The following is a 16390-nucleotide window of genomic DNA, read 5'->3' on the forward strand; positions in this document are numbered from 1 at the left end:
GGTCGCGTTCGTCTTGATCTTAGCTATCATGATATAATGATAGAAATATGTAATCCCATTTGAAAAAAACATCGATGACCTTGAAATCTGAAAAAATATGACCTTTACAAAAAAAATGATTTCCACCACATGTGTCCCTTTGAACCAAACAATTTGTTCCTCAAGCATTTCCGCGTATCATTAACGATAATGGAGATATCGCTTTGTAACAGAGTCACCGAGACACCCTGTATATCGCGCAACTCGATCTCCGTTTGCTATACAGTAAATTCTCCCTAATTGACGCTTAGCTTGTACACAAAACTGGACAATTTGGGAAAAGGAGATACGATTGTTCGAGCCTTGCAGCTCGTTTTTATAGTTATCGATTGTCAAAAATTATAAAAACGAGCTGCAATGTTATTTATAATCGTACCTCATTTTCTCAAATCGTTCATTTTCGTGCACAAGTTGTACATCAATTAGGGAGAATTGACTGTATCTTGTTGCAATGACTTGTAAAGCTTTCAGGGAAAACAACGGCCCAGGATTGATCGCGTTGATCCGCCTTTTTTCCCGATCGACGTAAAACTTCATTTCATCGAGACTACGAGAGACTACGGTAAATGCGGATTAACCCTTAACAGACGAGAGGCGACTCTCGGTCGCCACGGCATTTCGCGCGGCAGGACGAATGGCGAGCGAGAGGCGACAGTCGGTGTTTATGTTAAATTTCGTTATCTCGAACATTATCCAACGTACTGTTTTATGAGAAAGTCCCTGAAGTGGTGGCGCAAATTATTTTTCCGGAGACTGGAAATTTGTTTAATCGATTCGTACATTCTCTACGAACATGTAAAAAGGCAGAGAAACGAACAGCCAGTTACACATTTGAACTTTCGCAAAATTTTGATCCACAAATTGAGAGGAGATTTTCGTCAACCACGAGATAGATCTTCAAGTTCGACGAACAACTCTGACGAAATTCGTCTAAACGGGAAACTGCATGTAATTGTTACTGACACGAAGAAAGATTGCAAAGTTTGTTCCAGTCGAAACAAACCAGGGGGAAGACATGAGACGACCTATTTCTGTGATACATGTCCAGATAAACCAAGAATGCATCTTGGTCAATGTTTTATAAACTATCACACCGAACGAAACTACAAATCATAATTTTTGTAAAATTATGTTTATAAAAGTGTGAATATAGATAAACTAACGAAATATAACGTTTTTGTAAGATAATCTATATGTAAGATCATTTTATTGTACCATATAAGACACTCGACATATTTGCAAAAATCGCCTCGTCCTGCTACCTGACTCTGCCGAAAAAGTCGTCGTCCGCTAAGGGTTAAAGCGATGTTTCAATTTTTCAATCGAAATCGATTGAACGCGAATAAATTGGGAGGCCATCGTTGCCTTCTTTAAAGTGCAACACTTAACAACGATCTCTACATTGTTGATAAAGCGTTAACAAAGCTGCTACACTTCGGAAATAATTCGCATTCGAAGTCAAAGAATTACGCATGCGATGCAGCCAGGAGGAGTTGCGAGGTAAACGGGAAATTTGTGAAAGTCTAAAAAATATCTATTTGTAAAGAGGTACATTCGAAATCGAACTAAGCGTGTGTGAATTGAAAATAAGGAACAACAAAATACATTAAGTACGTCGGGAAACAGATTTTATGCGCATTGCGATGTAATTAATGTTACGATTCTAATTAGACCGCAGGCTTTTGCTTTTTATTAAACGTCGGATAAGATTGTGAGTAACGGAATAAAATTGGCACGTGGGATAAATTCTGTGTTTATTTTCAGAATCTGTGAATTATAAAGAATGACTGTTACGAATGGAAACACTTTGTAAGAAGAGAACAGCTCGTTTAACCCTTTGCACTCGAGTAGTGACTCTGAGGCACCACTAAAATTGTTATACCACGTTCTAAGATCATTTTTACATGATCGAAGTTTAGATTTTAAATACTATTAAAAGTGTAACTCTGTTGTACGCGAATCACAAGACTCAATTTCGTACGCATAAAATGCACTTTGTCGTATAAAATGGCAATACTGCGAGTCAGAAAAATTATCTTAAATCTACAGTTAAAGAATAGCTTCGAGCGCAAAGGGTTAATAATGTAAGAGTAGAACAAACAAGATTTATCACAGCAGTTGCTTTTGCAAGCCTGTTGCACCTCGCAGATCCCAGAATAAAGCTTGTCTTGCTCAATAATAGATTTTTAATCGAAACGAACGTTGATGTCTGACAAAAGAAAAACACAGTAAATTCTCCTAAATCGACCTTTAGCTTGTACAAAAGAATGGACAATTTGAGAAGAGGAGATACGATGCTTGTTGTTGACAATCGGTAACTATAAAAACGAGCAGCAAGGCTCGAATAATCGTATCTCCTCTCTTCTCAAATTGTCTATTTTTTTTAGAGTCAATTAAGTAGAATTTACTGTACATACATACGACCTTCGCTCCGATAAATCTGCATGCAAAATAAAATTTGATTGCATCTATTGCAAAAAGCAAGAATCGCTCGGCGATGATCTTCTTTCTTTAACAATTCCGTTAGATTGTATCATGCAAGCAACAGCCTTCTATTTTTTTTAACTGTTCCATTTGCAATTGCAGCCAACGATTTCTGTGATAAATGCATACAATCCGCGGTCTAGCGATAATTATTCGAAGTTTAGGTGATGCTGGTCGGTAGAATGATCCAGCCGAGCGTAAATTGTTAATCAGTTTGATTGAAATGCAACGCGCGACGCGACGGTTCGATGGCTAGAAAACAATTAGCTTGAACATCAACTGCAGCGCACGGATCAAGCGTTGATCGATCGGCGATAACCGCCGGTGGTTCGAGTGGCAAGTGCAGTAAACGTGAAATACTGGTTAACACTAGCTCGCGCGTTCCCGTACGCGTTCGCCATGCGGTTCGAATGACCGGGTCTCGCCCACGTCGGATAGCTAACTAGATGATCCTCTCGATGCGTTGGTTGCCATAATGGCTGACCGCCCCGGCGCGGCGCTACTCTTCTAACCCTTCTAATCCTGACAAAGTCAACTTTATTAGACAAGCCTATAACGGAAATTGAAACAATGCGTTTATGTGCTGCGTGGCAGGATAATTTTAAACGAATTCAAATTGTTAACATTATTATGATATAATAATGAATATATATATATATATATATATATATATATAATTATATTTATTATTGTTATTATTATATATATATTATTATATTATATTTATTATTATTATTATTATTATTATTATATTATATATATAATATATGCATATATAGCATTTATTATTATAGCACTAATTATAATAGCAATTATTATGCTATAATAATAAGTATATATAAGTATAATAATAATATAGTAATATAACAATAATAAATATAGTAATAAGTATATAATAAGTATATATATATACTCATTATTATAGCATAATAATGTATATAATATATATAATATATAATTAATATATAATTAAATATATATATATATGCTGCTAATGTTACAGTGTTTCCGATGAAATTGCACAAGTAATCGTAGAAAAATTCAATTGATTTTTTCCACTCTCGTTTATCGCAGTTGCAACAAAAGAAAAACTATTGAACTTGCAGAAAAATCTGCGGTCTAATCGTTGTAGAAAATTGAACGGAAAAAGTAACAATTGTACTCACCTTGTCACCACTTCCGCAGAGGGTATCTCGTGACCGGCGACCCAAACTTTCTCGTACTCGATGCCGCAGTTTACAATTTCCTGTATCAAAAATATGATCGAGGTAAGTGAACGGTGCATAAACGCAGTCACGGTGAATAATTTAATCGTAAATTGTGTCGATCGCGTCAATTTTCAATTCGAACAAAAAGAATAATTTCATCCGTGCGAAATTCTGCGACGGTGCGGTTACAAATCGTATGCCCAGATAATTATAACGATTAAATAGTCATCGTTCGATAACAGAGAGTTTTATGTGAATTTTTTAAATGGAAATTCTAAATTTACTCCGACTTATATATGATCCGATATGACGGATTATAATTACGAAAACTGACGGAACGCAAGAGTTTCGTGGCTTCGAAGGAGAAATCAGTTTTTCCTGTGGGTTTCTATCCGCTTTTGTTCGCGATAGAATCGACAAAATGATCTGATACGTGTAGTATGCTCAGCCTGTACGAAGCTCTTATTCCAATAACTTTCTGGGTGTCTTGTAATTATGTCCCTTGGCGTATCTTTTCGACAGAAGGTCTGGGAAGTTGGGAGAAGCTGATAAAATCGTCGGGCGATTAGCTCGTTCCTTGCGTGCCGATAAATCTAATTCGTTCTAATTAGACGTGGGTGACACTACGGAATCCCCGTGTTAATTACCGAGGGCCTGCGGCATCGATGCTCAAAGGCTTCGAGCGTTCTTTTGCCGCTGTTAAAATATTTTCCCTCGTCGATTCCAGTTCTCCTCGCGTGGCAAATGACCACCCGAGGAGAACTAGAGTGAGTAAGAGAGAAAGAGAGAGAGAGAGAGAGAGAGAGAGAGAGAGAAACAGAGACAGAGAGGAAAGGAGGAACGAATCGACCAACCACAGGCCCGCTTTTCGAGACTTATTAATATAATTGATCGGTCTTCCGTTGTGACAGGCCCGGCTCAAAACGGTCACGATCACGATCACGGTCACGGTCATATGGTCACGGTCACGTTAGACACCGAGGATCCACCGGCAGTCGACGATTCCGAAAATCTAATAATATGTTCATTAGCCTCCGCGGCCCCTCTGTCCCCGTTACAAATTAGTTGGGGCCCGCTCGACCGCTTTTAAATACCGCATAAAGTCGGAACTAGCCCGACGTAATATTAGGTTTCCAGGGGAAGAACAAGAGGCGAAGTGAAAGAAAAAAAACATAGAAAAAGGGGAAAAAGGGGAAGGAACGATCGCCGGCGAAGAGGTAACAGGTAAGAGAGACGGGAGAAGGAGACGATCGAGAGACAAAGATAAGAGGAGACAAAGTAAAGGAGCCGTGGCCACGCACGCGTTTGGATATCTGACCGAATGAAGGAATGCGGACCAGCGACAGCTCGCGAAGAGAAACGAAGGAACGACGCGTCGCGTCGCTTTAGCTCTATTACCGAAAGGCGAAGGTGTCGGGTCATGTGCTTGCCGGCGCACACGCTTCTAGTAATATCGCCAACAAATTTCTACATTAATTTTCTACGTTAATAGCCCTTTAGGTATTAGCTGTGTCCTTTAGAAAATTTGCAACAGCTCGTTGAAAAACCGCAGGCATCGATCTACTAATTGTCATCGAAGAAATTTAGATTCGTTCATTGTCGAATATTCGAACTGATGCGGGTTTAAATAATAATATTTTTTTCTTTTTTGGTTAAATACAAAATTTAGTTCTTTCGTGCGTGTCACATGATTGTTCAACGTAGTCTCGTTAAGAACGTTCAGAAAGATTGTTCGAAAGAATTTTCTTTTCCTATTTTAGTGCCCATAACGAATATATTCTACTGATTTTTCTCTATTTTATTACATATAGCTGTGGCTGAAATAACGAATTTTTTTTATTCGCCGAAGAAATATTAATAGTAAACAGAAGATACTGCCAACTGTGTTGCCATCGAAGACATTTCCGATATATTACATCCCGTGCAAACGGGTTTCACACCATCGTAAAAACAAAAATACTTCCTTCGTCTACGCAGTGACGAGCCGCGTTTAACCCGGTGGATTTCAACAATATTATGTTTAACCCTTAGCGCTCCGAAGGCTCCGCTACGGAGACATTTGTCATTTGTTCCGTAACTCCGAAGGCTCTGCTGCGGAGCCAAATGTTTTTAGCGTACGTTATCGTCGGCGTTAGCAATTGTTATCTGTGGTTAAAACGTGCTAAGTCTGTACCACTACGATTAAACCATTTGTTGACCTTTTCTATGGTTAGCAACGTGGAGAAAAATAAATATTACGATGAGAATTCAGAGCCGTGTGATACCGAAGACGTATTTGATTTCGAAGAGTTAAAAGACATTGTGGAAGACAATGTTGATTATGATTCTGACATTTCGAGTAGTAGTAGCGAAATTATTCTACCAAAGAGACGAAGAATGAGAATTATTGAAAGTGAAAGCAAAGATTCGTTGCAAGACTTGGATGAATGGCGCGATGTTACGGAAGAATTACATATTCCAGATAGAATAGCTTTTAGTGTATTGCCACAGGTCATTGGACCACAAGTTCCTACAAACATTGAACAGCCGATGCAATATTGTAAATTATTTTCCACGGACGAATTGGTAAATGAAATTATAAAGGAAACCAACAATTAGGCAGAAAATGTTCTAAACTTGAAAGAAATATCTAGCAACTCTATTTGGCAAAGTGAATACTGTGACACTTGTCCAAGTAAACCCAGAATGCGCGTGGAAGATTGTTACCAAAGATATCACACCATGGTGAATTACAAAATTTAAAATTTATCTTTTATTTACAATAGGAAAATGTATATTTATGAAATAAGTAAAATCAAATGCGTTCACAAGGACGTGTAATCTTTTTCGCTCAAAATAAGACTTCCTTTATCTCAGGATTTTATCTCAAAAATGTGCCGGAGTTGCTGGTAGGCAGTACTCGAGAAACGCGCGGAGCGCTAAGGGTTAATTTATCCTTTAGTTTATAAACAAAAATGGACAATTTGGGTAGAGGGAATACGATTATTCGAGCCTCGCGCCTCGTTTTTATAATTGTTGACAATCGGCAGCTATAAGAATGAGCCGCGACGCTCGAATAATCGTATTGTTACGGTGACTTGTCCAAATCAAGTCGCTGTAATGTGAAAGTTGTGAACAACTCCTTAAAAAATAATGGAAGATAGGGGTTGCCACGGAAGAGTGTCACCAACAGACAATCGAAGAGTCGAGATCGGACCGTCGAACGATCAACGTTCCAAATTCAAAGATCTGTAACATAATTGAATTGAGTTGTATTATAATAATGTCATATCAAAATATGACTTCCTTTATCTCAGGCGCTCCGCTCCAAAAATGTGCCGGAGTTGCTGGTAGGCGGTACTCGAGAAACGCGCGGAACGCTAAGGATTAAAGAATCAACAAATGCCACTGCGAGAAATTCTGTTGACTTTGCCTTTGTGCGATAACAAATTGTTCCGATAGATACGTCCCATATCTTCTCCAGCGGAGATATACACATATGTATACATATTTGTCGTATGTATTCTATGTGGCTCGAACGACGCCTAGACGCGTGTAGCGCATAAACTAATTGAAATTGCTGATATCGAAAAAACTGGCCGACAAACGTACCGTCGATCGCCGATGAAGCAATTTCACGAAGTGTCCTACCCAGTTCAGGGGCGATGCAAACTGTATTTTTTAATAAATGAAATTGTAGGAAGGGTGACGCGATGACGATACAATGAAACACGCGGAAATTTTATCTGTTTTGTTTTTATTCCTTTTCCTTTCGACACGAAGAAAATGTTGAAATTGCAATATCTTGTACTACTATCGCAGAAAGAAATATTCCATCGTTCGGTTTTTATTCGACTTTTTATTCGTAATCGATCGACGATATTTCATCATCGCAGTTTGGCCAGAAGGACGAGCGAGAGAGGGGGTGGTGGCAGAGAGAGAGAGAGAGAGAGAGAGAGAGAGAGAGAGAGAGAGAGAGAGAGAGAGAGAGAGAGGCAGAGGCAGAGTACTTATTCGTATTTTGTCGGTGTTTACTTTACCTGTCTGTCATAGTAACGATTTGTATTTGTCAGGTCGATGATATACTTGAGACGCGGAAATGCTTTCACCAGCGTCGACGTTGTAAATCTGCAACAGTGTACACGGTCGAATTAGAACGTATGAAATCACCACTAGATATCAATTTTCGAACTGCAGAAGTTTCGAAAGAAATCGTGAAATGTGACTACAACGGTCGCTTCCAGAAAAGTCAGCGCATCGTCAGAGTGCATCGGCTATGTGCGTGTGTGTGCGCGTGTGTGCGTGTGTGGGTGTGGAATTCCAGATTATACACTCTAGACTTTAGAAGCTATGTACAATGAATTCCTTTGTCACAGTTTCGATATAAGCAGAATATCGTTTATGATAATTTTAGAGAAAGATCATTTTCTTAAATTTAAGAAAACCATAATATCGAAATAAACATTTCCATTCTACGAAGATAGATGATAAAACAATGCACTCACCGTTCTTCTGGGTTCAAACCAGCACAGATTATCTGAAACGAGACAAAAGAAGACGGTTTAAAAAACTCAAAAAATTGATATACTTCTTTTCAATGAATAATAGTATAACACAGACAGGAATGACCTTACTCCTAAAGTTATTGAATCAGCAGCATAGTATATATATGCAGGGTGTCCCAAAATTATGGTATTTCCGGGAAATGAGAGGTTCCTCAGGTCATTTGAAGTAACTTTTTCCTCAGCGAAGTTGCAATCCGCGGCTTTGTTTACGAGTTATTAACGAAAAACAGTGACCAATAGAAGGCGAGATCAGCTGGCGCGAGACAGCCGAGCCAATGAGCGGAACTGAGCTTCAACCGCTCATCGGTTCGCCCGCATCGCGCCGGTCGAGCTCGCCTCTCATTGATCAGTGTTTTTCGTGAATAACTCGTGAACGATGCCTCGGAGAACATTTTTGTAAAGGAGAAAGTTGCTTCGTATGACCTCAGGAATCCCTCATTTCCCGGAAGTATCACAATTGTGGGACAGCTTGTATATATGTATAAAGGGTGAGCCGCCTAACATCGTTGTCGGACATATCTTCGTTGTACACGATTAGCAACAATTCGCATAATTGTCGGTCAATTGCTCCGACAGAGAAGATTTCTATCTTAACGTCGAATTTCGATCTCAATTATTTCAAATTCATCGTCGTTCATTTGTTCTTAACGGGGCGAGATGTTTCGGTTAGTGTAATATTATAGCTGCCGAAAAAAGAACAAATTAATCTGCAATAGTCAGATAATATTTATACATATAATACATATAATATGTAGTTTTATGTATGTATGTACATACACTTCTACCGCACATTATAGCGTACGTATTCCTTAAACACGAGGCGAGGCATCCTAAAAGTTTCGAGATTTATAGCTTCTTAAAAAATAGTCGCAAAAATTTGCAAAGCTCTGATTCTTGGGTGCCTGCTATTCCAAGAAAACAAACCATTGAACTATTTCGAAATTACTTGATCCATGGTAATTCTTAAATATGGTAAAATATATTATAGTCAAATTCATTCGTTCCAGAAATCATTCTGTGAACTGTTCCCGATGTCTCTTTCAAACTCAATTTCGGCGCACACGCATACGCGTAAAATTCAAATAATCGCACCAGGTCGGAAATTGAACCGTCAACGACATCGTACTCCCATAAACACAAGCCACCGTTGATCCCGATGGCAAAACCTAATCCGTATGAAATACGCACGACCGTTCCGTTCCCGTGAAATCAATTAGGGGGGGAGCGTAAAAACGAAACGAAACGAACCGCGGCGTTTGCTTAACATAGTTTCGATAGCGAAGACTTAAGAACGTGTAAATTGAAAGTTTCGTTGGTTCGGCGGTGGTATCGCACTCGCTATGGGTGGGCTAATGGTAATTACGGGTTTAGACTCTGCGATCCGATTGACTGGGCGGGGAGATCGTATCTACGGATGAGTGCGGAATGAGTATCGGTCGCATTAATAACGGGCTCGCGGTAGAACTCTCGTTCTCTCGTATCCGAGCATAATAATCTGCCGTTGACTAGGCGTGGAACTCTTTCGGTACCTTAATGGTAGCGCTTTTGTAGTTGCTACGCGTCTGCCTTATGAACTCGTAATCCTGTAATCATAGTTGTATGATTGACAAGCGCGACTACGCGCGCCGACCGTCGTAATAGCTGCACGTATCCAACGTAAACATCTCGTGTTAGCTAGTTCGCGTCGACGAATGTCCAAACACGAAAATACATGTACATATTATACACTCGTACACTTACACACTCGAACGCTTACGTTTCTAACGTTCAATTAACACGTTCCGTGCCGAGCTTTTTTTACTCGAATCTTCACACTTTGATATTTTACTAAAACTTGATGTATTACGTGCAATTATTAATTCTCGTACACATAACAACGTAACAAAAACTTATCAACGCCCATTCTTGCGGTGGAAATTGATTCTTCGGTTCTAAATTTCTTGTAAACAATTTGTTCAGTTCACTAAGTAAACATGCAAGCGTGTACCATCGATGGTACACGTGGCACGGAACGTGTTAATAAAACACAATATTAACACGGAGTTTGTCGTATTATTTGGAGAATGTGCAGAAACAATGATCATTTCTATTACAGAAAGATAAGTTGGAAATAATATATATATATTTCATCGATGTCGGAATCAATTTGTCAAACTTGTTAAACAATTCTATACATATATCAAAGTGAAATATTTTGAAGGAAGTTCTTATGTTTTTTTTTTACTTCGACATTCACTCTAATGATTTCTTTTCCAATTTTGCTAAACACAATATTAACACGGAATTTGTCGTATTACTTGGAGAATGTGCAGAAACAATAATCATTTCTATTACAGAAAAATAAGTTGGAGATGTAAATCTGTATCTGTATTACATCTTGAACAAGCGAATTACTTATTTGTATTTGTAAGCGTTAAGATGAAATATCTGGTTGATATAACTTTGGGCTTGATGTAACCTTCGATCATTCAGTCCTTGTTAATCTACGTACACTCATATACGAAAGTATTCGAACGCTTGCGCGTTTCTAACATTCAATTAATAAAATATATGTGTTAAATTGAAGCATTCGATATAATATGACACATATAACAAGGGATGGGTCTTAAGACTGCGTAAGCAAAATTAGAAAATAATTCAACAATATATAGCGTTTTCACGGTACATTTATTGTAAACACGTACCAGAAATGGCTCACAAAAGTATTCGAACTCTGACAATTAAGAATTCCCGAAGATCGCAGAATGTAAGCAAACATTACTCATTTCACTAGCAGTTAGTCCAAGGGTATCAGTGTTCAAAATTTCCGTCACAATTTTCATTATTAATAATATAACAGAGTGAATCGCAAGAAATCCGAAACATGCAAATCAGTAAGAGAATTAACAGTGAAATGGTATAAAGAAGGCAAATCATACAGCGAAATCGCATATTATATGTACCAGGTGTTACGCCTAACTGAGAACAGTGAAATATCTCCACCTCCCGTTAATTTAATTGCTTCTAATTTATGATTATCTGAAAGAAATAATTAAACAACATTGTATATTCGTATTGAAATCAGCTATCGTAAGATGACTAAAAAAATGTATGATTCCATTTGAAAAAATCAACTTGACCTTGAAATATCATTCACCATTACGTCAACAAAAAAATTACTGATACTACCTAAAACATCTCTTTATACCGAACACTTTTTGTATAAACATTATTTTCGTAGCTACGATCTATTCCGAGATATTTCACTGTTCTCAGTTAGGCGTAACACCCTGTATACATACATATGATATGAATATAAAAGAAAGCGAATATAATTTCATATATCGACACTATTTATGCAAACGTCCCTCGATTATACGTCCAACGCATGGCTTACTTCGTCGACGAACAAGTTTCATAGGCTACGATAGAAACGATTTACGAGCGGACAATTCGTTTTGCACGAAATTGGTACGTTCGAGAATAATTTCGATAAAAAATACTGCCAAGAAAATCATTCCTTCGAGTGAAAAAGAAATGATATCTAAGAAATGTATTTCTCTTTCACGAAACCCTGCCTGAAACCAATCGCGTTATCGAGTTAAAACTGATCCCTCTAACATGCGAACAAAATTCGAGCGATTTCTTGGAATTTCGTTTTCGTTACTTTCTGAATTTTGAATCTAGATTATATAGTTATAATTTGATATCTAATTATAGCATATACAATAATGTAATATCTAATTTGATTATCGAATTATAATTTGAATTTTAGGTTATTCGAATCCAGAATTTGGTAAGAAGATCAAGAAACAACAGTGACAATAAGAAGAAGAAGAGTCGAGGAGGTGTGCTGGCCACCTGCGAAATTGACTAGCGTCGCCCCCGCGATGTTGCAGGCAGTTTATTTTTCGCGCGTCACAGTCCCCCGTTCCTCGGATGGAAACGGAAACGGGATCGGTCTCTCAGCTGATTCCGCCATTCAATTTCACGATCCTTAGTCTAATATACGACCGCGTCTAAATCAGGATTATCGACCGACGAGCTGTGCCCCCATTCGCAGCCTTTGTGGCCCTCCAGTATCCAGACTGCGGACTGCAGAAGGACTCTCGCGTGCACCGTGCAGCCCAGAGTTTCCTTTTCACGAAGAACGCATCCTCCTACCACCGAGTCTTCTCGAACTTCCATTCGGTTGCAAGCGCGCGAACACTCCGGGCTTACGTTCGTTTCATTCGAGCCTAAAACTACAGTTTTATTCCGCGTCCCTGTAACGTTGCTTTACCTTCGAGCTAGAGATTACCTGCTAGACCGCAATTTCTGCGTTTTATCGCGCATACTTTTTACCATGCATGTTTACCGACGACAGGTTCGGTGTATTCGTCGACATATTTCTTCCAACAAAAACGGGAACGAGTCGACCCTTCTTCTTGGGCCTCGAATTCGATTTATCGAGTGAACTTAATTCATCGATCGTGCATCCGCTATTATTTGTAACAGGTTCTTGCCATTTCCGAGGCAACTTTGACACGATGAGTCGTCGAAAGCTTCCAGGAACGAAAATGATTTACGACTCGCCTCGATGTTTCCCTTCTTCTACGATCTCGCTCACGAATTTTCGAAATACAGCAAACTAAAATCATAGTTGCGGTACAGTGAACCGGACGGTGAACTTGTAACCTGGTGAATTTTTGCGGACAAAAGAACGAGATTCGAGAATGCAATTACCCGATCTAAATCGTAGAATTTTCATGGATACCTGACTAGAAAAGAAATAACGTGAAGCTGATCGTTAAACCGAACAGAACGAGGATTCCGTCACGAACAAAATTCGTAGGAGGCAATCCGAACGGCGTAACGACCATTAAATCATATTTTTTCACGCCAGCCTTGTGACCCGCGCGTACGATGCGATATAATTCATGCACGTAAATTTGTGCGAGCCTTCATTGCGAGGGAAGGCTTTGATGTCGCGAACAATCGCATGAATCACGCGCCACCATCCTATAAACTTTTAACGATTTGCTACGTTTTTTCAAACAAACAGGAGTTTCCTTCGTCAACTAAAACATTGCTCGTTGTAAAAAGAACAACAAAGAAAATCAAAATGCAATTAGACCCCGTTAATTTTATACGTCTTTCTGCGTATTCTAAATCTGCGCACGTGATAGATGCGAGCGAATTGGCATCTTCGCGCGGGACGATTCAGAATATGTACTTGAACATACAAAAGGCATCACTCAATAAGTCTCCGGTCTAGCTAAGAAAAACAAATTTTTTTTAGAAATTCGACTTTATTCGTCAACATACTCTTCTTCAAGAGCGATACATTCGTTCCAACGCTCCTCTAACTTTTCGATGCCTTTTTTGTAGAACGATTTGTCTTTGTTCTCAAAATAGGCCTCCGTTTCGGCAATCGCTTCGGCATTTGAGCCAAATTTCTTTCCCTGGAGCATCTTTTTAATGTCTGCGAAAAGCCAGTAGTCGCTGGGGGCTAGATCTGGAGAGTACGGTGGGTGGGGAAGCAATTCGAAGCGTAATTCGTTCAATATAAACATCGCTTAACCGCGCTCCGAATCGTTGACACGTTGTTGTTTTTGATCCGGTGCGAGCAAACGCGGCACCTACTTCGAAAGCAATCTACACATGCTCAAATTTTTGTGTAAAATTGTAAACACGCTACCTTCTGATATCTTTAACCCCTTGCCTTACTTTGACGAGTCCGACTCGTCATGAAAATTTCTAATAATAACTTATCGAGTATATATGTTATTCTGCCCATTAAAATTTGAATAAAATTCGAATCTCTTGTCATCAATATTTAAGCATTCAAGTAAATTTAGGCACACAATAAGCATCAATTTTCTTTCCCTTCTAAGAAATTATGGTAATCGAAAAATTTTTAATCGCAGTAACTGCGAAGAGAATGGTATGTCAAGGGGTTAAGAGGTCAGCTATCTCACGCAATTTCACTATACAGTCTTTCAAAACTATTTTGTGTATCTTTTTTTTATGTTTTTCGGAAACTGCCGATTTTAGGCGACCAGAGCGTTCAGCATCATCGGTGTTTGTACGACCGCGATTAATTTTATCATACCAGTCCATAATAGTTGATTTCCCTGGTGCAGAGTCTTCGTAACGCTTATTAAGCCACTGTTTGGCTTCAACAGTATTTCTCCCCATCAAAAAACAATGTTTAATCGATACACGAAATTCTTTTCGAACCATTGTTTTGAAAATTACAAAACTGGGGTCACTAAAACCACTGTGACCTGTAAACTAATCATCAAAATATCATGAAATTTTGACATGTATCGTTTGAAGAATGCTGCTATCCAGAAATCATATAGGTTTGTCAACAGTGTTGCGATATACATGTGTCACACCGGAGACTTATCGAGTGACGTGTTACTTGTGCTCGTGAATAAATTAAGAAATGCGGTAAGATCGTCCATGCTGAATTTTGCCTAGTTAGATCGGCGATTCGTAACGCTGTGCGACGTAGGCGTGAACCAACGGTAGATATCGGCGGCATTTACCGGCAATATTTATGAGGGGTGCGCTTTCATGCTTTCGCGGCGCGGCGAGTGGGCCGTAATACTTCGGAGGTCCTCGCCCCGTCATCAGAAAGCGATGCCGCTATTTCGGCGGATCCGCCGCACCGGGCCTCGCCGGGCCGCGCCGTGAGAAATCTCACAAAAACAATCGCGAGAGAGGCGTCCAACAGCTTTCACCGTCAAAATATTCGCGTCGCTGTACAATGTTTCTTCGCGAGGGAATATGAACCCCTTAGCCGACCGCTACTATACATAGGGTAAGTCTCGGAGAATCCGACTATTTTTTCGGAAAAAAGTATCGTATTACTGTGGCTTTGCAGAATTTGATTGTATTAACCAAATTAAGTAATTTAACATATATATTTAGGAATAGGAGATGTGTGCGATTATTCGAGCCTCGCGGCGTTTTCTCATCGTCGTTGACAATCGCCGACGACAAAAACGAGCCGTGAGCTTCAAATAGTCGTATCTCCTCTTCCCAAATTGTCCATTTCTGTGCACAATCCGAGCGTCAGTTACGGAGACATTACTGTACAGATATCAATTCACGATATTCGATCAATTGAATAACAAGCATCGAGACGAGTATCTGCAGCAAAGATGGGAAATCATTGAAACGGATCAATGAGCAACTAATAGGGTAAGAAGGCACCGCGTGTTTCGTCTCTGTATCACGATTCCTGAATAATTCATAGAGAACGATTGTCCGACTGCTAGGAGCAAGGGAACATACTGATCGGCGAGCATTGCTTCGCCGCGGCTAAACGACCTTCGCTGCACAAAGCGGTTCAGACGATTTCTATGAAATTCCCTTATGGATAAGAGAGAGAGAGAGAGAGAGAGAGAGAGAGAGAGAGAAAGAGAGAGAGAGAGAGAAGCTTAAGGGATGGTAAGGCAAGAGCTTACGGGGAAGAACATTTTGTTGCGCGAGCACGGCCAACGGCTGTACGTACTCGTATAGAATCGCATAGGAACGCCATATAGACTGGTATATGGCTGCCGCCAGCTGATATATGCGCGACGTTATCCGTATCCACTTACTTCCTCGTTTGGCAGAAGATTTGAAGCGATTTAAAATGGGTCACCTTAGCTAGAGGGATGTATGCAACAAAGGAACGTGTCGGAAGTAGCACTCGCTAGAAGAGTTCGCTATCATTCTCGCGGACTATGTCGACTACGACTACACTGTCAACCGATCGGAACGCGATACCAGCCTGTGAAGAACCTGGCACAATTCGCAGCACCTCCGCTCGAACTGTCCAAACACATCCTGGTTGTTAGCAGAGCACCGATTTTTAGCAGAGTTCAAACAAATCAGAGCAAAATTCAAGTTTCTGCCAACTTAATCGTTCGATCGCAATGAAAATAGTCCATTCGCATTCTCAATGTTCCTTGAATATATTTGTTAGCAGAGCACAGATTTTTAGCAAAATTCGAACAAAACAGAGCAAAATTCAAGTTTCTGCCAACTTAATCGTTCGATCGCAATGAAAATAGTCCATTCGCATTCTCAATGTTCCTTGAATATATTTGTTAGCAGAGCACAGATATTTAGCAGAGTTCAAGCAAAACAGAGCAAAAT

The 16390-nt window shown here is 39.5% G+C and overlaps 1 protein-coding gene across 1 annotated transcript in view; it reads right to left on the bottom strand.

Moving 5' to 3' along the window:
- LOC117221768 (uncharacterized) overlaps positions 1 to 16390 on the bottom strand; it is a 77141-nt gene that overhangs the window by 28989 nt on the left and 31762 nt on the right. Inside the window, exons 3-5 of the mRNA XM_033472967.2 lie at positions 8216 to 8247; positions 7751 to 7838; positions 3690 to 3769 (exon numbers count right to left, since the gene is read on the bottom strand). Coding sequence (XP_033328858.2) covers positions 3690 to 3769; positions 7751 to 7838; positions 8216 to 8247 — 200 coding nt within the window. The remainder of the gene's footprint in view (positions 1 to 3689; positions 3770 to 7750; positions 7839 to 8215; positions 8248 to 16390) is intronic.

Source organism: Megalopta genalis, chromosome 7 (genome assembly GCF_051020955.1).
Source record: "Megalopta genalis isolate 19385.01 chromosome 7, iyMegGena1_principal, whole genome shotgun sequence".
Classification (NCBI taxonomy): domain Eukaryota; kingdom Metazoa; phylum Arthropoda; class Insecta; order Hymenoptera; family Halictidae; genus Megalopta; species Megalopta genalis.